The sequence below is a fragment of the Emys orbicularis genome, chromosome 2, assembly GCF_028017835.1.
Source record: "Emys orbicularis isolate rEmyOrb1 chromosome 2, rEmyOrb1.hap1, whole genome shotgun sequence".
In the NCBI taxonomy this organism is placed as follows: domain Eukaryota; kingdom Metazoa; phylum Chordata; order Testudines; family Emydidae; genus Emys; species Emys orbicularis.
Window position 1 is genome coordinate 290,941,853 of NC_088684.1, and position 21,389 is coordinate 290,963,241.

General features: G+C 41.5%; 1 protein-coding gene across 1 annotated transcript in view; it reads right to left on the minus strand.

Annotated features, from left to right (window-relative positions):
* Window positions 1-21,389, minus strand: part of OBSCN (obscurin, cytoskeletal calmodulin and titin-interacting RhoGEF) — a 277,319-nt gene that overhangs the window by 49,986 nt on the left and 205,944 nt on the right. Inside the window, exons 98-102 of the mRNA XM_065399153.1 lie at window positions 14,441-14,554; window positions 13,272-13,439; window positions 12,884-12,986; window positions 12,228-12,357; window positions 11,337-11,442 (exon numbers count right to left, since the gene is read on the minus strand). Coding sequence (XP_065255225.1) covers window positions 11,337-11,442; window positions 12,228-12,357; window positions 12,884-12,986; window positions 13,272-13,439; window positions 14,441-14,554 — 621 coding nt within the window. The remainder of the gene's footprint in view (window positions 1-11,336; window positions 11,443-12,227; window positions 12,358-12,883; window positions 12,987-13,271; window positions 13,440-14,440; window positions 14,555-21,389) is intronic.

The following is a 21,389-nucleotide window of genomic DNA, read 5'->3' on the forward strand; positions in this document are numbered from 1 at the left end:
CAGCATGGATCACAGACCTGCATTTTCACACACACAAAAGCAGTGTTAGAAGATCATTAAGCACATGGGGGAAGCCAAGGAAAGGAAAGACAGCTGAAATATTTCCTGAAGAAGCTATTCATGCCAAGACATTAGTATTCCCTCTTGCCATAAGAGTGTGTGTGTGTGTGTGTGTGCATTTATTTTTCTCTTTATTTTTACAGTAAAAATGATGATGGGCTAGCATACTGCACGGAACCTGATCCTACCCTCAGTGTGAGTTTTACCTAAGTAGTACAGGATCAGGCCCATAATGCATGTTCACTATTTCTCAGAATAATTCTACTGGCTTTGCTGTAGGTATGGTGTGGTGCCCAGAACAACAGGGACTCCTGCACATTGAGGTCTATATTATATGCACTTGGATACATACACACTGATGTCAATGGGATGTACCTATCCCAGGGCAGAATTTGACCTTAAACATGCTGCAGTACAGATTGGGATAAATATCAGCTTCCCCAGACTTGTCCAACAAAGCAGTCCTTTTCCCCTGACTTTTTCCTGTAGCCGTAACATTGAAAAAGCCACAAGGAAAGCCACATGTAAAAATGTACATTTCAAATAGCACAACAGCCTGGGTTTAAAGAGTCTCAGCCCCAAATTTAGAGGTGGCTGGTCCAGGGGAAACAGGAGAGGCAAAGCCAAGTTTGTTTTTCATTGAGATACAGCCTCTAGCATCAAGCGCAGAGCCAGAGGCCGAAAGGGAAGCAACTGAAAGATAAATAAAGAGGACTGGACCCAGGAAGGAATGAGTATGAATTCATATTTTCAGCCTCATTCCCCAGCTCCACATGGCAGTTCCACGCCTCAGTCTATAGCAAGATGGGCCTGCCGTCCCAAATGTATGCATTAACTTGCTCCGTGTTGGTAAAGTTTGAACATTGCCATCCTCATAGATACATACTTAGGGCATAACTCATCTCCCATTGAAGACTTCATTAAGCGTTGGGTCAAGCCCTCAGAGGTTTAACTCAGTATTCTCTGTAGAATTTACTTATCAGGACCTTAGTAATCAGTTTACTGAATGGCATTTTGTGTTTGTTGAATAATATTTAACGAAGTGTATTACTGCTGGAGAGAATTAGAAGACAATTTAAAAAGGAGAGAACTAGAACAAGATTGCTGACATCACCAGATGACCGAGAAGAAATCCAAAACAAAATGCTTTGTCCTTCGGTCTGCTGATTTATTGCAGCAGAGGCTCACAAAGGTAAAAGCTTTAAACTGTTGCATGGCCTGACCCCGGGTAATCCCTGGAAGAGCATCAAGGACTCATTTTTGTGGGCTACTTCTGAATGTGTTATCTAAAACTGTGTCTTGGATAATCTCTAGCTAACCCACTGGTATTTTACATACGGCACATGACAATTTGGTACGGACAGTAATGCTAGGGGTTCTGCTCTTTGCAGAAGTAAAACTTTTTCACCACTGCCCAAAAAGGACAATCTAGCTGCCACTGAGGTCAAAGGAAAACAGCAAAAGGCAGCAGCTCTTCCCACTTTACCCTTGTCTGCCTAGTGGCTATTTAGTTTGAAAACTCTTAGGTGCCTGGACCTGTTGTCTTACACACCTACATGGAGCCATTGGTACTCAATGTGCTATATAAATGAATAGACGATTATAAGAATAGACAAGAATAATAAAACAAGTAAAAGATGGCATTCAGCTTTTGTTTATATGTATATTTCAGTTGTTGTTTCATACACGCTCATCATAATTTAACAAGGGTACAAAGAATTCAATTATTAGTATCTGCTTTCATGGCCAAGCCATGAACTTGCTTCTAACAATGTAATGTCTCATGTTATTGAGCCAGATTCTACCGTCTCAAACTCATGTGCAATTTCCATTGACATCAGTGGGATCTGTGCTCATATATCTGAAGGAAGAATTCAGCCCAGACTGAGTCTAAACGCTAGTGTTCCTGCTTTTTGAGAGGGATGGAAACATTTTTCAGGTTGTTACATTTTATAACACAAAATACCAAGAAATCGGATGGGATGGGAATGAACACACTTGCACGGCCAATAAACACAGGCTTGTTATTGGATCATGCATAGGCAGCAAGTCAAAACATGACTGTTAAAAAAAAAAAAAAGCACTTACATGATGATGGTTTTCTTGGGCACTTTAGTCTCTTGTTCAGTGACTACAAAGAAAACAGTATGAACAGCATGGGGTTAAAGAAAGGCAAAAGCTGAAATGATTAAATTAACTTTGTTAAGTTAATCAAGAGAAACTTGAGTGAAAAAACACATGTATCATCCCATCCATGCTTTCAGTGGTTATCTGCAGTGTTATCCTTAGCGTCTCTGATCAGTACTGGGGATTCCCAATGTTGCCTATGCAAGGAATGGTTTTGAGCTGATGTGGATTCTTATGGAGACAATGTTATAAAACAAAAGGAACTGTTTTTTCCACCTTGATATCCTGGAATTTGTCTTTGGAAAATCAAAACTTCTGCAAGCTACCATGTGAGAGATCAAAATATCTCTCTCTAGGGAATATTCAGCAGAGCTGGAATCCTTTAACCTATGATTGTCATGTTTCTGGAAAACATCTGTGTATTGTTTCCGGAGTTTCCCGGACTAAATAATCAGTCAGTTTTCAGGCTTCTGCAAACTGGATTCAAGATCCAAGCTTATAAAAAAAAAAATCATTATAGAAAACTAGCACAAAAAAGCTCCCCAAAATGAGAGTCCATCTATATGCCTACAGTATGCATATTAACTCTGTATAGCTCTCTATCTATGCCCCCATAATATAAAATACTGCTTTAGAGGTGCAACATAAAGATTTCAGATAGGATAGAGTAATCGAAGATTTTTTTAAGTTAGAGATTTAATAAAAAAGGAAAGGCAAAGAGGTGTAACATTTCAAAAGCTAATAGAGATTTTCATCATTTTCTCTACCAATCTGTTGGTACAGCATCATGACACCATATGAACTAGACTGTATTTAATGCACTCAGAACTGCTGACTATAAGTGGGATTTTGCAAAACAAGACTCCAAGCCCCAGTCTTTGTTCAGTGACAAGTTAGTGAGCTTCTAAAAGGCTAAGTTTTTCTTTGAATTATATTTCCAGCAACCAGCTTAATAAAGCAAATAAGCTCCATTATTATTATTATTATTATTTAGTTTGTATAATTAAAAAAAACCACTTTAAAAGTGAACTGCAAAATTTTCGTTGTTGTTTTTGAAAGAAAGCCTTTTATTGTCCCAAGTCATTATCTGTACAGTAACAGTGGCTGCTGTACAAAAGTTACCAAGAGTTACTACACAGCAATATCTGAGATATCACAGATAGTTCCTGTTCAAAATACAGGGGGGAAAAAATCTAATCTCTGATACATCTTTTAGCAAATCCTGATTCTTTAAATGGTCACCAACATGTCTATAGACTAAAAAATTCAAAATATATTTAAATTATAAGACAAGATATCTGAAATTTAATTTCACCTTCACTTAATTTACAAGGGCCCTATCCTGCCATTGAGCTAAGTATGGAAATCCCATTGAGGTAAATGAGAGTTTTGTACAGAAGTTGATGTCAATATTCCATGTTTTCTCTGCTGGAGTGCTAGTTTCACAAATGCCTAAAAAAAAAAAGAGCAGGTGGCTGTTCCGTGCTGTCTTCCAGTTTCTGTTAGGCAAACACAGACGGTCAGATTCTGCTTTCAGTGACGCTATGTAAACCTAGATTTTTTTCATTAATGTCAATGGAGTTACACTATATTTACACTGGTTTAAATGAGACCAGTTTTGGACTAGAATCTAGAATTTAGTCTATAGCTATTAAACATAGGAAGAAATTATTTTCAAATGTTTTGTCTTCAAAATTAAATAAAATTTTAAGCCTAGATATATATTTCGTTAGTAACTTGGAAAACTTTTGAAACTATTCAAAATTTGCTTTACATGGAAGTTGGACTGGGCCCGTAAACAGTATTTTGCGTTTGCATCCAGGTTAGAAATGTTCATAGACTCATGAACCCTTTAAGTCAAGATTCCCAAATAGATAAACAATTTGGATATAACAAACTAATAGAAATACTCCTCCAGATGGGTTACTCCTGGTTTAAACCAAAGTAAGCAAATGAGAATCAGGTCCAATATATTTATGAAGATTAATTAGTGTGCAATAGATATACGATGTAAAGCAGGGGGGGTTGGACTAGATGACCACCTGAGGTCCCTTCCAACCCTGATACTCTATGATTCTAAATAAATATATTTTATGAGGTTCTTTTAACAGTTACTGTATGTTGAATACTAGTTGATTGTTAAAAATGTATTTAATGAGTATCCAAAATTGTCTAACAGAAAAGAACTGTATCAAATGTTCAGTTAGGAAATATCAATAAATATGTGTCATTAGTAACTGGTATTTTATTGAACTGCACCTTCTTAAACCTAAACAAATACACTGCCAAACCTAAATGCACTGTCCTCTGTCCTTGCACACAATTCCCATGATCAATGTTTGATCTTGCACTCCTTCCAACTGACAACAGTCCTGGTCGTTCTGCATGCAGAACTCCCAACTGGTGTCAATGGAGATTCTGCATACAAAAGTTCTGCAGGACTGGGCACAAGAGCGCCAATCATAAATTAAATGGGGTATAAGGGCCCTAAATATTTAAATTAAAACTTTAATTTAGTGCATGGCAGTTTATATAGACTCCCCGAGGTATGATAGATTTGAAGCAATCCCGTATGAAAGATAGAACCACATGAAAGTAGGATGAGGGAATTCGGGAACATTCCTGCATCAGTACTATTTGTAGGATTTATCATTTCAACTTTTTTGTAGCATTTTAGAAAAACAGCTTTGCAAAGCAGGAGATCCTGATAAGCAGATTAACAGCTCTAAGCATTAGGTTCAGCCAACGATTCTACGTTTTTGTTAATATGTTAAACCAACAGCTCACACATTATGAAAGGATTATAAGAATGCGTTTGAAGGCAAATAGAACCCTCATAACTTTGAGATGCATGAAAGATGATTTCCAACGTGATTTTTATTGCAATCTGTAAATTCAACCTTGTCCCCCTCTGAAAACCATAATATTCCATTGCGCAGGATGCACTGAGCATGTATATCAAGGAAGATGATTACTGAATTTTCCTGATCCTTGGTGCTAATTTTACCAATTAATACACAATGTTATTGGTTGTATTTTTGTTTTTTTACAAATCTACCATCAACTGTTGAATCTCATTACACTGCAGACAATTCACGAACAGAAGAGAATTTTCTAAACTGCTTTGTATGAAATACAAATATTCTACTTTTTCTCTAAAGAAAAACTGGGGTTGGAAAAGCAAAGTTATAGCTTTAGAAGCCTTTACTTGGAAACAATACTGTGTGTTTGCTATGACTGAGATGTTCTTGTGTATGGTACAATAAATAATATATGGAGATATACCTATCTCATAGAACTGGAAGGGACCCCAAAAGGTCATCAAGTCCAGCCCCCTGCCTTCACTAGCAGGACCAAGTACTGATTTTGCCCCAAATCCCTAAGTGGCCCCCTCAAGGATTGAGCTCTCAACCCTGGGTTTAGCAGGCCAATGCTCAAACCACTGAGCTATCCCTCCCCCCAACACATTACCAGCCCGAAACTAAAAATAAACATCAATAATAATAGTAAATTAATAATAAGAGAACAATTAAAAAAATAATAATATCATGACCTTCACCCTAAAAATGGAACTATTAAAAAGTCTAGGGAGCAAACCCACATTCTCTAGCTCTTTGGCAGGACAGTGGGAAAAACAGAACTAAAAATACTTTGTACTTCTACAGCTATCTTGCCTTTGAGAATCTCAGAACACTTAACATTATTCTGTGAGACAGGTATTACCAGGCAAACTGAGGCACAGAGTGATTAAGTAACTTGCCAAAGGTCTTACATGGAGCCAGTGGCAGAGGTAAGAATGGAACCCAGGAATCCAGATTCCCATTTCCCTGCTATAAACACGCTCCATCCCAGTGTTCACTCTTCTGCAAAATCTTGCTTATTTCCACTTGTGCTTATGATTATTCCTGCTAATAAAAAGTTTTCCATTTGTCATCTCCTAGTCTGTACCATGCCAGTCAGAGATGATGGGAATTCAATAACTTTCAGAAATGTCGCAGTTTTGTTTTTAAAAGTGAGGTGATTGCAAGTTAGTGAACCTGGGTTGAATAATTTGCTGTATTATGATGTTAAACATGAAAGCTAGAGCCATGGTGAATCAGCATGTCTTTAAAGATTTGCGACATCTAAATTAAGCAGCAAGGAGTTTGGTTGCAAAGCAGATATTCAACTTGAACTCAAATAGAAAGGTTATCTCTCTCTCTCTCTCTCTCTCTCATTTTAACCCTACAAATAATTGTGTGAAAGTCCTAAAATTCTTCCTGAATTTGGATTTCTGTTTTTAAATCAGTTCTCAGTTGACTTCAATGCAGTGGCCAGGTGCTAACTGAGGGCAGAATTTAACCTTACACATTGCAGGCTTGGTGCGTGGACTGCTAATTGTGCAGAACAGGATTTACTCATTTAATACTAAGAGTGAAATAAACAGAGGTAACAGTACAGAAAGGCAAGGGGAAAAAACAATGGCAACAAAAATCTCTGTGAGAGTCACAGGAAGAACTGGCAACCATCACACCATACAGCCAGCTGCAAACAACTATTAAATAGGTAAAACTCTTAGAAACAGTGCTGGTGCGTGGGAGTGGGCCAGGCCCGATGCCTGTTCTCCAGTGTAATAATATCACACTGTGATAGCTTATCTTCCTGCTGAAGTCACAAACAATAACATTGCCACCAATACGTAGAATCATAAGGATTGAAAGAGATGGCTCTCGTCAAGTCTGTCTGTCCTTCTGTTCTTTGCCAGGGGAGCCTGGCTTCCCAGCAGATATATCCAGATAGATTATTGGATGTTATACAACCAATAGTTCTTTCCTCACTTACACGTATTAGGCCAAATTCATCTTTGGTGCAACTCCATCGAATGCAATGAAGATATGACAGGGATGACTTTGGCTCATTTTAACATTTTGCTCTGGAAGGCCCCGGCCCATCTTTCACTGACTAACTGGAGTTGGATTGGGGCCTTATTTCCTTCGACAATGCCGGTTTGAACCCAATAACCACTAGTCACAACCAGTATCTCTCCAGTTTAAACAACTAATTGTTTTATTTCACAGTACTTCTGGTGCTCCCAGGCAATTGCCGTGTTAGATTTCTTCAATCAACGCCACAAAACAATTACTTTTATAGGAACTATACAAATGTATGATATAAAAACATGAGTAATTCCAAGGTGAATTTAAATGCTTACAATGCTATAACCTAAACAACACTTTTAATGCAGTTTTGCAATTCTTACTTTTTATTATAACATTTTCCTCTAATTTGCTTTAAATGTTAATAAATTGCAGTTTAGCCTCCTACAAGGTAAATGCACCAAGATATGACACTCTGGTGGTGTTTTGTACATTTTTATCAGCATTCTGGGTTCAACACATTCGCTCCCTGAGTAGAGCATTTTAAGGAAACAGCACCCCTCCAGCTGATTAAATTATGGTATTGATAATCCCAATAAAGTTCTCCCCTGCAGTCCTCAATGATTTGATCACCATAATACAAGGCCACAAAGGAAGTGAGCATAAAGCAGAGGAAAATAATTATGTGACTATGTATGAGATTACCTGGGTTTCTATAAGGATTCAGAAGTTTAGGGGAAATAATGAATAAATTCCAACTTTTCTAGGTCATTAGAAACATATAATGATTCCAAACAGGCTAAATAAATTATAGGCCTGGACACTAATCTGGGTAGCCTATGGTTTCTGACTCCCAACATTAACACTAGCTTCAAGGCAAAAGTAATTGTCGAGAGTACACTTTCTCCCAGTCATGACCCGCATTGAAATCCTGAGTGCTGTCACTATTCAAATGCTAGTGATGTGAAAAAGTGCTCACTTACCTGTACAGTGACTCTTGTTCTTCGAGATGTGTTGGGCACATATACATTCCAATACAACTGTATGTGAGCCCAATGCACTCAAGCCAGAGACTTTTGCCAGCAGTACCACTAAGCAATGCATGTGGCCCTACTCTCGTGTGATCAGAGCAGAGAGCACAGAAGGCGTACAGCTATCACCTCCCTCTCCATTACTTTGCACTGCCATGTATCTAACTCCTGAAGCAGCGGGAAAGGTCATGGAATGTATATGTGCACAACACATCTTGAAGAACAACAGTTATTGTACAGGTGAGGAACCATTTTTTCTTCCCAAGTGATTGTGCATGTATACATTGCCCGGGAGGTGACTCACCAGCAGTTTTCCTACAGATGGTGGGACTGCAACGCCAAGTTGCCGACGCTGGCGTCCTCTCAGGAAGCCTGTGTAATAGCATGGTGTCTGGGGAAGTATGTACCCATGATCACGTTGCTGCTTTGCACGTCCCATATAGGAATGTTGCTTAAAAAAGCTGATGAAATGGAATGAGCCCCAGTGGAGCGTAGTTATCCTTCATGGAAGGAAGACCTTAGCAAGATCAAAGCAAAGCTTGATGCAGTCAGAAATCCAATGTGAGATACACTGAGCTGCAACTGATCTCCTTTGATTCTTTCACCATAGGCTACAAAGATTCTGGGGCAGCATCTGAAAGATTTGTATGGTCTACGTAAAATGCCCAAACCCTACAAACATCTAAGGCGTGAAGCTTTTCTTCAGCCTTGAAAGAATGAGGTTTCGGGAAGAATAGTGGGAAATGAATAATCTGATTAAAGTAGAAGGTTGATACCACCTTTGGCATAAACGTAGGGTGCAGCCTAAGGGAAACTTTAGCTTTGTGGAAAACTGTGAGAGGAGGGTCAGCTAAGAGTGCAAGAAGCACTGAGACTCTCCTAGTAAGAGGTAATTGCTAACAAGAATGCTGTTTTCACTGATAATAGTGACAGGGATGGTGTTGCCAGAGGTTCAAAGGGGGGACCCATTAAATGGATCAGAACTAGATTCAGATCCCACAAAGGTACCAGATCGGACATGAGAAGGTTCACATTAACAACACCCGTTAGAGAACTGGAAGTCAAGAGATGCAAAAAGATAGAAAAGCCATCCGCTACAAGGTGTACTACAGAGACAGATGCCAGATGGTCTCAATGAACTGAGAGGTCAGAACATTTTAGATGCAGTAGGTAGTCCAGTATGTGTCTAACCACTGTGAGACTCCGCCCAGATCAAAAACCTTTTCCATTTCACTGCATAGGTCACTCAGGTGGAATCCAATCCGCGGCTTACCAAGATCGCTTGGACATCTCGGGAGCATAATCTCTCCTGATTACTCAACCAGAGATCATCCATGCGGTGAGGCGGAGAGATTGCCAGTTGGGATGCAGAGACATTGGTTTTGAGACAGAAGATTGTCAACAAGGGGTAAAGTTATGAGTGACTGAATGGAGAGTCGGTGTAGGTACATGAACCAGTACTATCTTGGCCAGGCCGGCACTACAAAGATTATGGTTGTCTTGTCTCTTTTTAGTTTCCTGATCACCCTCAAAATGAGAAGGACTGGAGGCAATGCATACAGCAGATGGCTCGACCAGGGAAGAAGGAAGGCATCCATGACAGAGCCCAGGCTGTGGCCTGCACTGAGGTAGAACTTCCTGCACTTGTTGTTCAGGCTGGTCTATTACTCAGTATTCCAGACAGGGACGCCCCATTAGCTGGGGCTGGGTTTGTAAGAAAAGGTTCCTAACCAGCTGTGGCTACGAGAGAGACAAGGTCCCCATTTTCAGGGGCTGCTCATTTCTCTGGCCACGAGCAGTGTGTCGTCCTCAAGAGACGGTAGGATCCAGGAGAATGACCCCAAGTGGCGAGTTTCTTGCCTTCCTCCCATGCTTCTCTCTCTCTCTTCTCTAGTGCTTATCTGTAACAAGGACTACGGCCCTGCATACAGGGGGGCTGGAACAATTTTTATAGTGGGGGTGCTGAGAGCCATTGAACCAAACTGTAAACCTTGTAAACTGTAAACCACTTCAAGCCGCCAGGGGGTGCGGCAGGACCCCCAGCACCCCTAGTTCCAGCTTTTATGCCTGCATATGGCACATTATTTGAATCCTGGGGATTTCTCCATACTAAACCCCCAAATGAAAGAACTATCTAATAAACGAAACTATACTAATCTAGTTTCGTATAGTTTCGTATAGTATAGTGTAGAACCATACACATTTAGAGAAATCTCTTTCTAGAAATCGGCTAACTGAAGCTTAAGAGCCACAGGGAACTCCCAACTCTTGCCACAGAAGGAACTGAGAGGGAGGCAGCAGACATGCCCCTTTTATGCCCTCAGCTCTGAGCACAAGGGAAGCAGGGGGCCATGTGCCCTCTAGTGGTACTGCTGGCAAAAGTCTCCCTCTTGAGTGCACTGGATGCACAGACAGCTACAGTGGAATGTATCTATGCACAATCACTCGAAGGAGAAAATAAATTGCGTAGCTGTTTGCAAACCTCTGACATTCAGTGCTGCCTAAGCGCAGTTATGAAGGGTGTAGTTTGTATTCTTTACATATTTCTAGTAGAAATAATTCAAAGAACAAGATAACTTAGGACAGCAGCCCTCTTAAGAAATGAAGAGAAAGACCTCTCCACTGGAGTTCTTACCAACTTAAGTTAAATAAACAAACCAAAAACACTCCTAAAAAAGGAATGGATTCCATGAACATGTGATGTTTAATATCAATGTATCACTTGCTAACAGGTAAATTAACACCTATTCACACATGTGCTTGGAAACCCAGCTGATCCATCAGATGTATTTCTTTGACAATTCCACATATTCTCATGTGTCATTTTAGGAGGCCACCGTATTTCTGCTGAGCTTTAGTTATTGAGCCCTGTCTTTCCTCGGAGTAGCTCATATCACATTCTGCCTCTAGACTGAAACACCACTATTGCTAGTTCAAATGGAAAGAATCAAAAAATCACCAGAATTAGTGGCAGCAAAATAAACCCCTGGCTTGCTCCTCCTTTGCCATTTAATGTATTCCATAAACATTATATGATAAGATAATTCATTGATTTCATCGGTTTGGAAATCAACTAAGTGCGTGATGGGTATACATGATCTGCAGTATACGCATACACGCATAGATGGACATACAGACACATGTACGCTGACAATCAACATGAATAAGACTGTATGATAAGATGGCAAATATATTCAATCCTCAAGAAGATGACTTTAGGGTAATTCAATGTTATACTTACAGAGCTGGCAAAGGGTCATACCTTCTATAGTAATGGCTTGGTCTCCCCTCTTCTCCTGGGCCAGTAATGCTGCACTCTGCTGGCAAAGATCCGCTCCACTCCTTGCTGTGCCTAATCTGTTCATCAGCTAACAAGAATCAAGCAATACTCAGTAAAATGTAGGATAATTTTATACAGTCAATCCCCACTTTACCCTGCTGCAGCCAAGGCCACATGTGCAATACAGGACTGCATAAATGGCTCAACTGAATCCAAGGGGCAAGATTCAAGTAACTTCAACAGAAGTTAGCTGAATCCGGCAGTAGAAGAATCTGGCCCTCGGGAAATATACTTATGAAGCAGATCCCTTGAGTGTGCACATCTCAAATCAGTGCAATTTATGTTACTACTTTACTACTAAGGATTTACTACTGACTTACTACAAAAAATGAAGTGCAATTTCTTTTTTCAAGTAATTGAAATTGCCTGCCCCGACATATATGATTTGATTTTCTTAGTTACTTCCTGCTAAGCTTTTGAAATAAAAGGGAATTTTAATGGTTGCCCTTTCGGCTGAAGCCCAAAAGTGCTCTTTCTTGTCTGGATGTTTGTCTGGAGTGGGGAGGATCTCTTTAATTTAGTGATGGGCCCAAAACAAAACTCCACATCAGAACATCTGAACGTTGCCTGGGGTAGATTTGGAATCTAAACTGATTTCCAAACTGCCTCATTTTTATATTATTTGATGACCCAAAATCTCAGATCAGAGTATCCCCAAACAGTTGGGCCCCCCCCCCTTTATTTTGAGCTTCTTGGTACGTTGCGTGTAACACTTCAGATACAATAACACAGTCAAAAATGTGTCCTCAGAGAGAAGAAATTCTTACATTATGATGAGCCAAACAGCAGCGGTTGAAATCTGATTGAACTTACTTCACATTCATAGTGTCCCATGTCCTCCTTAGAAGCATTTTTGATCACCAAGACTAACACGCCACTCCGTGGCTCACTGAAAGTCTGGTATTTATTGATGTCTGTCAGCGGGGCACCATCTTTATACCACCTGTGCATGGAAAATAGCGAGTCTAAGGCAAAATGTGACATTTCAATGAGTCACTCGCCCATCAACCCAGTGGGCAGAGCAACGCACTCCCAGGCGGGAGATACAAGTTTAGGTCCCAGCTGGGCCTCACACTTTCTGCATTTTTCAGGGATGTGAATCACTGTGGAGGGAGCTCACTCATCTCCTGTGGAAAAACAGAGTCCTACGTTGTTCTCAGGAAACGCGTCAAGCCAATGCATACAGTAGCACTGCCAGTCTTCAGAGGATGCTGTACTGAGCTTTCTGCTGCTAGAGAGAATGTCATGATGGACTGCCCAGAACACTTGGTTGGTGAAGTGAATGCATGCTGGGTGACAATAGTTAAAGGAACCCCAAAATATACATCAGCACATTACATCTGATAGAGTCCTATATCAATTATTATTTGCAGGTTTTTCCCTCTCACACAATAAATTGCTACAATGAATTGCATGAGGAAACCACCCAAACATTTGGTTTCTGTCAAGAAATAACTTCAAGAACTGACCTGATCTGAGGATAAGGTGCTCCTTCAATGGTGCAGGTAAACTGAGCATCTTCGTCTTCAACATAATAAGCATTTCTAACCTTGTTCACAAACCTCGGTGGCACTAGAAAATAAGAATAAACTTAAGAAACACGACAGCAATCAAAACATACAACACAGGTCTGTGGCCTGCCTGGATCACTCCCATTGGTAGCAGAGCGCAACCAACAAAGAGATCTGACTTTCTGATTCACTAATTCCTGAGCTATCAGAGGGCGCGTCAAAGAGGACACGCCAGGAATGTAATGCAGAACTGCCTGCGTGTTTTAATGCACATACCTAGTATATTTTATACAGCGGGGAAGTGGTGAATAGCACTTTAAAACAATGTATCTGTACAGGACTTTACCTTGAACAAGGATCTTTCCTAGTGTACTGGCGTTCCCAGCCGGACTGGTGGCAAAGCACATGTACTGTCCTGAGTCAATACCCATCAGAGTATCCAGGATCAATGTGCAGGAACCATCAGGATCTTCTATGATAATGTGATGGGGATCCATCTCCACTGGTTTGCCATCTTAAAAATAAAAGAAAGAAAAATCCCTCATTAAACGCAGCATCAGTTTATTACCAGTTTACAGCCTCTGTTTGGGAACTGCACCCTTTTCTTCCACTTTGGACCCTGGCTATCCCCAGGACTGGAAAAGGCATGGAGGTAGGGGGCTTAGAGCTGTGTTTGCCTCTCTAAAAACAGCTGCACATTGCATAAGGTCAGAGTAGCTTCCTTCTCTGCAATGCACCCTGAGAACACAGCCGAGGAGACATTGTATCCACCATGAGCTAAATCCTGATCTCAATGGGCACTGCAGGTGCTCATCACCTGCCATGCTTTGTCCTCATGTAAACACGAAAACTCTCCCGAAGTCTGTCCTGTGTGGTGAAGGATCTCGTTGATTATGGTGTGTTGTAAAAGGAAAAGACTTAAATGCAGTGAGAGGCACGTGAAACAGCTTTGTATCGGGTGTGAACTTTCAGCAAAGATGTTTTCACTGCAAGTAAAAACTGTAATTATAGTAAAAACAATATCAATACTCACACCTTCTTGTCAACTGTTTGAAATGGGCCACCTTGATTACATTGGCCTCATTAGCACTACAAAAGTGATTTTTCCTCCCTTGGTATTCATCCCTTCTTGTCAACTGTTGAGAATAGCCCACTTCCACCTTAATTGAATTGGCTCGTTAGCACTGACCCCCCCACTCAGTACGGCAACTCCCATCTTTTCATGAGCTGTGTATTTATACCTGCCTCTGTATTTTCCACTCCATGCATCTGATGAAGTGGGTTTTAGCCCACGAAAGCTTATGCCCAAATAAATTTAAGGTGCCACAAGGACTCCTCGTTGTTTTTGCTGATACAGACTAACATGGCTACCACGCTGAAACCTGTAATTATAATGTTGCTGGGAAAACATGTGATTCAGTTAAATGATCAGCTACCAAGAAGTTGGTATGGAGCAGCGTGAGTGCCGTGTAAACTAGGAGTATTTATCTCATGACAACACGATGCTGACTATACCTTTATACCAAGCAACTGCTGGCTTAGGAGCTCCTGTTACTTTGCAAGCCAATTTGACAGTTTCGCCCAGCTCAGCTGTACAGTCAGCCAGTTCTTCCTCAAAATTCGGAGGAACTGAAAGAAAAGAGATTTATTAGGCATTTTTAGTGGTTCTGTCCGAAGAATGACTAATGCAATGAAGAAAAAGGACACGCAGGACGGCTGAGTTTTGCAAACCTTAAAGTTTCAACATGGGATACCTGAAATGAAGAGTTTATTAACCAACAGGTTCTAATGACTTCATGGCGTTACAAATTGCTTGTGGATAAACAGAGATCACCATGTGTTGGCTAGTGATTTTAGACCTGGGGGACAGGAATGCTGAGTTTTATCCCTCGTTCTGACTCACTCTATAGCCTTGGCAGTTTCTTAGGCCAAGATTTTCAAAACTGACTAGTGGTTCTGGGCACTTCCATTTTTGGCTGCCCAATGTGAGACACCTTAAAGGATCCTGTTTTTCAGAAAATGCTGAGCACCCAAAATGTATTCCTGCTTCTTTCCACACTAGTTTATTCTGCACTGAGTACTGTTAAAACACTTTAAGTTTTGACCTTTATGTATATCAAGAAGTTGTATAAAAATAATGTGGAAGTCTCACTTTATAAGAACAGGTTATTAGTAAAAGTTAAAATACACAGCCTTGTTTTCTGTGCAAATGTAGTAGAAATAGAAGCCAAATTTTCTTAGGCTCTATCTGTAATATATGCAAGTGTAGGTGCACATTCAGTAGTTTACTGAATATGCTATAAGCCCGTTGCATGCAATTACCTCTTTGCACCTGTGAATGCAATCTGGGCACTTGGGATCTAATTCAAAGCCCACTGAAATCAAAGGGAGTCTTTCCATTGACATCAATAGGCTTTGGATCAGGTTCTGATTCTGCTCCCATTGACATCATTATCAAAATACCCACAGATTTGAATGGTGCATGGTTGGGCCCTTTTCACCAAATTTTGTTCTCGGTGAACTGCCTATAACCCCTTTGAAATCAACACAGGGGCTGGTTGGGATCAAGTGTCCGAGATATATTTCTATTGCTAACTTTTAGTCTTTGTTATAGAGGTTTTAGCAGCTGTATTCCCCCACCCAGCACAAAAGTTCTCTTGATTTCTATGGGACTGTTAAACTGTGCTGGAGAATCATAGAAATATAGGGCTGGAAGGGACCTCGAGAGGTCATCTAGCCCACCACCTCACACACACCCCGGTCGTGAGGTAAGACCAAGTACACCTAGACCATCCCTGACATGTGTGTATCTAACCTGCTCTTGGAAACCTCAAGTGACAGAGATTCCACAAACTCCCCTGGAAGCCTATTCCAGAGCTTAACTACCCCTAGAGTTAGAAAGAGTTTCCTAATATCTAACATAAATCTTATTTGTTGCAGATCAAACCCCTTTGACTTGTCCTACTTTCAGTGGGCATACAGAACAACTGGTCACTGTCCTCTTTATAACATTCCTTAACATATTTGAAGACTGTTATCAGGTTACCCCCTCAAATCTTTTCTTTTTTGAATTTTATCTTGGTGATTTCAGACTAATTCTCCAATTTGTCAAGGTCATGTTGAATTCTAATCCTGTCCGCCAACATGCTAGCAACCCCTTCCAATGTGGTGTCATGTGCAAATTTGATAAGCATACTCTTCCCTCCATTATCAAGTCATCTGCGGCACCCACTAGATATATTCTCCCAGTTTGAGAGCAAATCATTGATAACTACTCTTTGCATATGTTTTTTCAACCAGTTCTGCACCCACTTCATAATAGTTTCATCCCTTCTTTACTTCGGAGAATGTCATGTGGGAATGTCATGAAGGACCGTGTGCTGTGGCTGGCAGTTGGAAGCTGTGAGCTTCCAAGGAAGGTTTGAAACCTAGAAGCCTCTGGTAATTGGCTGAGCCTTAATCAGTGGGTGGGGCATTCATACAGGCCAGGGCTTTATAAAGCAGCGCACAAGCGACCAGGGAGCTTTTGCGACCAGGGGCTGCTAACAGGGAGTTTCGCAAGGGAGTTTGGAAGGGGAGTGGGAAGGGGGTGAGGGTCCCTTGCCGGTTCTATCTGTTTTCCCTTTATTCCCCTTAAAACCTAAAACTTCTTGCTTAAACAACCCTTTCAGCGGACAGGGGGCTGCAGACGGGAGTTTGACAGAGGGAGGCTTACGATGGTTAGGAAGACCCGCAACACCTGTGCCAGCACTGCTTCTGTCTCCTCCACCTGCGCCTGTAGCCAGACAGAGCGCCTGAGCATGGATGCTTCTACCCAGATCCTGGTGTGGTTTTGCGGAGACTGTAACTTGCAATTTCCACTTACTGATATCCAGGCTGGGGGGACCATCCAATGTGAAAGGTGCCTGCTGGTGGAATCTCTCAGGCAGCAGGTGGGAGAGCTACAGGAGGAGGTGGCTAGGTTGAGAAGCATCCGAATCCACGAGCAGTTCCTGGACAGTGTCCATGTGGAGACAGCTGAGGTAGCTGTCCCAGTACACAGGACTGCTGATACACCACTGGTGGAGGAGGAGATGGCTCAGGGTGGACACTGGCAGCTGGTTACTTCTGGCAGCAGGCAGTGCTCCACCCCTGCTCCGAACCCTCCCGCTGTGGTAATAGGTAACCGTTATGCTCTTCTTGATACAGGAAAGAAGGCATCACCCCCTACAGTAAAGGAGGAGAAGCCTCGTACCCCTAAGGCTGGGAGGTCTGCTGCCACCACTGCGAATAGGAAATGTAGGGTAGTGGTGGTCGGAGACTCTCTGCTGAGGGGGACGGAGGCGCCCATCTGTCGCCCTGACATTTCATCTCAGGAGGTATGCTGCCTGCCGGGAGCCCGTATCCGAGATGTTACGGAGGCATTGTCGAGGATTATCCAGCCCTCTGACTACTACCCCATGCTACTCATCCATGTGGGCACAAATGATACTGCGCGGTGTGACACTGAGCGGATCAAGAGTGACTACAGGGCTCTGGGAGTACGGGTGAAGGAGTTTGGAGCGCAGGTGGTATTCTCTTCGATTCTTCCTGTCAAAGGTAGGGGCCCGGGCAGAGACAGATGCATCATGGAGGTGAATGCCTGGCTGCGAAGATGGTGTCGCCAGGAGGGCTTTGGCTTCCTAGACCACGGGATGTTATTTGAGGAAGGACTGCTAGGCAGAGATGGCGTTCACCTTTCGAGGAGGGCAAAGACCCTATTTGGACACAGACTGGCTAACCTAGTGAGGAGGGCTTTAAACTAGGTTAGACGGGGACAGGTGAGCAAAGCCCACAGGTAAGTGGGGATCATGGAGACCTGGGAGATGGGTCGGAAATGAGAGGGAGTGTGGGCTATATTGGCAGAGAGAAAGGAGGGTCAGGACAAAACTGGGAGGGAAGATCAAACCAGTATCTTAGATGCCTATATACAAATGCGAGAAGTATGGGTAATAAGCAGGAAGAACTGGAAGTGCTAATAAATAAATACAACTATGACATTGTTGGCATCACTGAAACTTGGTGGGATAATACACATGATTGGAATGTTGGTGTGGATGGATACAGCTTGCTCAGGAAGGATAGACAGGGGGAAAAGGGAGGAGGTGTTGCCTTATATATTAAAAATGTACACACTTGGACTGAGCTAGAGATGGACATAGGAGATGGAAGTGTTGAGAGTCTCTGGGTTAGGCTAAAAGGGGTAAAAAACAAGGGTGATGTCATGCTAGGAGTCTACTACAGGCCACCTAACCAGGTGGAAGACGTGGATGAGGCTTTTTTTAAACAACTAACAAAATCATCCAAAGCCCAAGATTTGGTGGTGATGGGGGACTTCAACTATTCGGATATATGTTGGGAAAATAACACAGTGGGGCACAGACTATCCAACAAATTCTTGGACTGCATTGCAGACAACTTTTTATTTCAGAAGGTTGAAAAAGCTACTAGGGGGGAAGCTGTTCTAGACTTGATTTTAACAAATAGGGAGGAACTCGTTGAGAATTTGAAAGTAGAAGGCAGCTTGGGTGAAAGTGATCATGAAATCATAGAGTTTGCAATTCTAAGGAAGGGTAGAAGGGAGAACAGCAAAATAGAGACAATGGATTTCAGGAAGGCGGATTTTGGTAACCTCAGAGAGCTAATAGGTAAGGTCCCATGGGAATCAAGACTGAGGGGAAAAACAACTGAGGAGAGTTGGCAGTTTTTCAAAGGGACACTATTAAGGGCCCAAAAGCAAGCTATTCCGCTGGTTAGGAAAGATAGAAAATGTGGCAAAAGACCACCTTGGCTTAACCACGAGATCTTGCATGATCTAAAAAATAAAAAGGAGTCATACAAAAAATGGAAACTAGGACAGATTACAAAGGATGAATATAGGCAAACAACACAGGAATGCAGGGGCAAGATTAGAAAGGCAAAGGCACAAAATGAGCTCAAACTAGCTACGGGAATAAAGGGGAACAAGAAGACTTTTTATCAATACATTAGAAGCAAGAGGAAGACCAAAGACAGGGTAGGCCCACTGCTTAGTGAAGAGGGAGAAACAGTAACAGGAAACTTGGAAATGGCAGAGATGCTTAATGACTTCTTTGTTTCGGTCTTCACCGAGAAGTCTGAAGGAATGCCTAACATAGTGAATGCTAATGGGAAGGGGGTAGGTTTAGCAGATAAAATAAAAAAAGAACAAGTTAAAAATCACTTAGAAAAGTTAGATGCCTGCAAGTCACCAGGGCCTGATGAAATGCATCCTAGAATACTCAAGGAGCTAATAGAGGAGGTATCTGAGCCTTTAGCTATTATCTTTGGAAAATCATGGGAGACGGGAGAGATTCCAGAAGACTGGAAAAGGGCAAATATAGTGCCCATCTATAAAAAGGGAAATAAAAACAACCCAGGAAACTACAGACCAGTTAGTTTAACTTCTGTGCCAGGGAAGATAATGGAGCAAGTAATTAAGGAAATCATCTGCAAACACTTGGAAGGTGGTAAGGTGATAGGGAACAGCCAGCATGGATTTGTAAAGAACAAATCATGTCAAACCAATCTGATAGCTTTCTTTGATAGGATAACAAGTCTTGTGGATAAGGGAGAAGCTGTGGATGTGGTATACCTAGACTTTAGTAAGGCATTTGATATGGTCTCGCATGATATTCTTATCGACAAACTAGGCAAATACAATTTGGATGGGGCTACTATAAGGTGGGTGCATAACTGGCTGGATAACCGTACTCAGAGAGTTGTTATTAATGGTTCCCAATCCTGCTGGAAAGGCATAACGAGTGGGGTTCCGCAGGGGTCTGTTTTGGGACCGGCTCTGTTCAATATCTTCATTAACGACTTAGATATTGGCATAGAAAGTACGCTTATTAAGTTTGCGGATGATACCAAACTGGGAGGGATTGCAACTGCTTTGGAGGACAGGGTCATAATTCAAAATGATCTGGACAAATTGGAGAAATGGTCTGAGTTAAACAGGATGAAGTTTAACAAAGACAAATGCAAAGTGCTCCACTTAGGAAGAAAAAATCAGTTTCACACATACAGAATGGGAAGAGACTGTCTAGGAAGGAGTACGGCAGAAAGGGATCTAGGGGTTATAGTGGACCACAAGCTAAATATGAGTCAACAGTGTGATGCTGTTGCAAAAAAAGCAAACATGATTCTGGGATGTATTAACAGGTGTGTTGTGAGCAAGACACGAGAAGTCATTCTTCCGCTCTACTCTGCTCTGGTTAGGCCTCAGCTGGAGTATTGTGTCCAGTTCTGGGCACCGCATTTCAAGAAAGATGTGGAGAAATTGGAAAGGGTCCAGAGAAGAGCAACAAGAATGATTAAAGGTCTTGAGAACATGACCTATGAAGGAAGGCTGAAAGAATTGGGTTTGTTTAGTTTGGAAAAGAGAAGACTGAGAGGGGACATGATAGCAGTTTTCAGGTATCTAAAAGGGTGTCATAAGGAGGTGGGAGAAAACTTGTTCACCTTAGCCTCTGAGGATAGAACAAGAAGCAATGGGCTTAAACTGCAGCAAGGGAGGTCTAGGTTGGACATTAGGAAAAAGTTCCTAACTGTCAGGGTGGTTAAACACTGGAATAAATTGCCTAGGGAGGTTGTGGAATCTCCATCTCTGGAGATATTTAAGAGTAGGTTAGATAAATGTCTATCAGGGATGGTCTAGACAGTATTTGGTCCTGCCATGCGGGCAGGGGACTGGACTCGATGACCTCTCGAGGTCCCTTCCAGTCCTAGAATCTATGAATCTATGAATCTATGAATGTGTCAAAAGCCTTACTAAAATCAAGATATATCATGTCCACAGCTTCCCCCCATCTACTAGGCCAGTAACCCAGCCAAGGAAGAAAATTAGGTTGGTTTGGCAGGATATGATCTTCACAAATCCATGTTGGCTATGACTTATTGCCCTGTTATCCTCTAAGTGCTTTCAAATTGATTATTTAATAACACTGGTCTACAATTTTTGAGAAGTTGTCTGCTTCAGAGATAAAATGTGCTATTTATTATGTATTTTGATGTGCTGAATTCAAATATGACAATTAAAACAACTGATTGGCTACTGTTTCTAAGATATTTAAGTTTTTACATTTTATGTCTATGTATATTGTGTAGATAGTAGAGTTTTAATCATAAATTGTAAACCTAGGTCTTTTCATGTGTTTATGGTTGCTTTACATGATAATATTTCACCTGTCCTGTTTATGTACACTTTAAAAATCAGCAAAAGGGTTATATAAATAAAATTTATTATGAAACAAAAGGCAAAAAACTATTCTGTACATAGTTTAGTCCTATTCAGTGTCTACTCGGCGCTTCTTGGCTTGTCTCTTGTATTCATTAAATGGAGCATCTCTTGTCACTGTCCAGCAATAGTCTGCAAGCATTGATGGGCTCCATTTGCCCTGATAGCGTTTCTCCATTGTTGCAATGT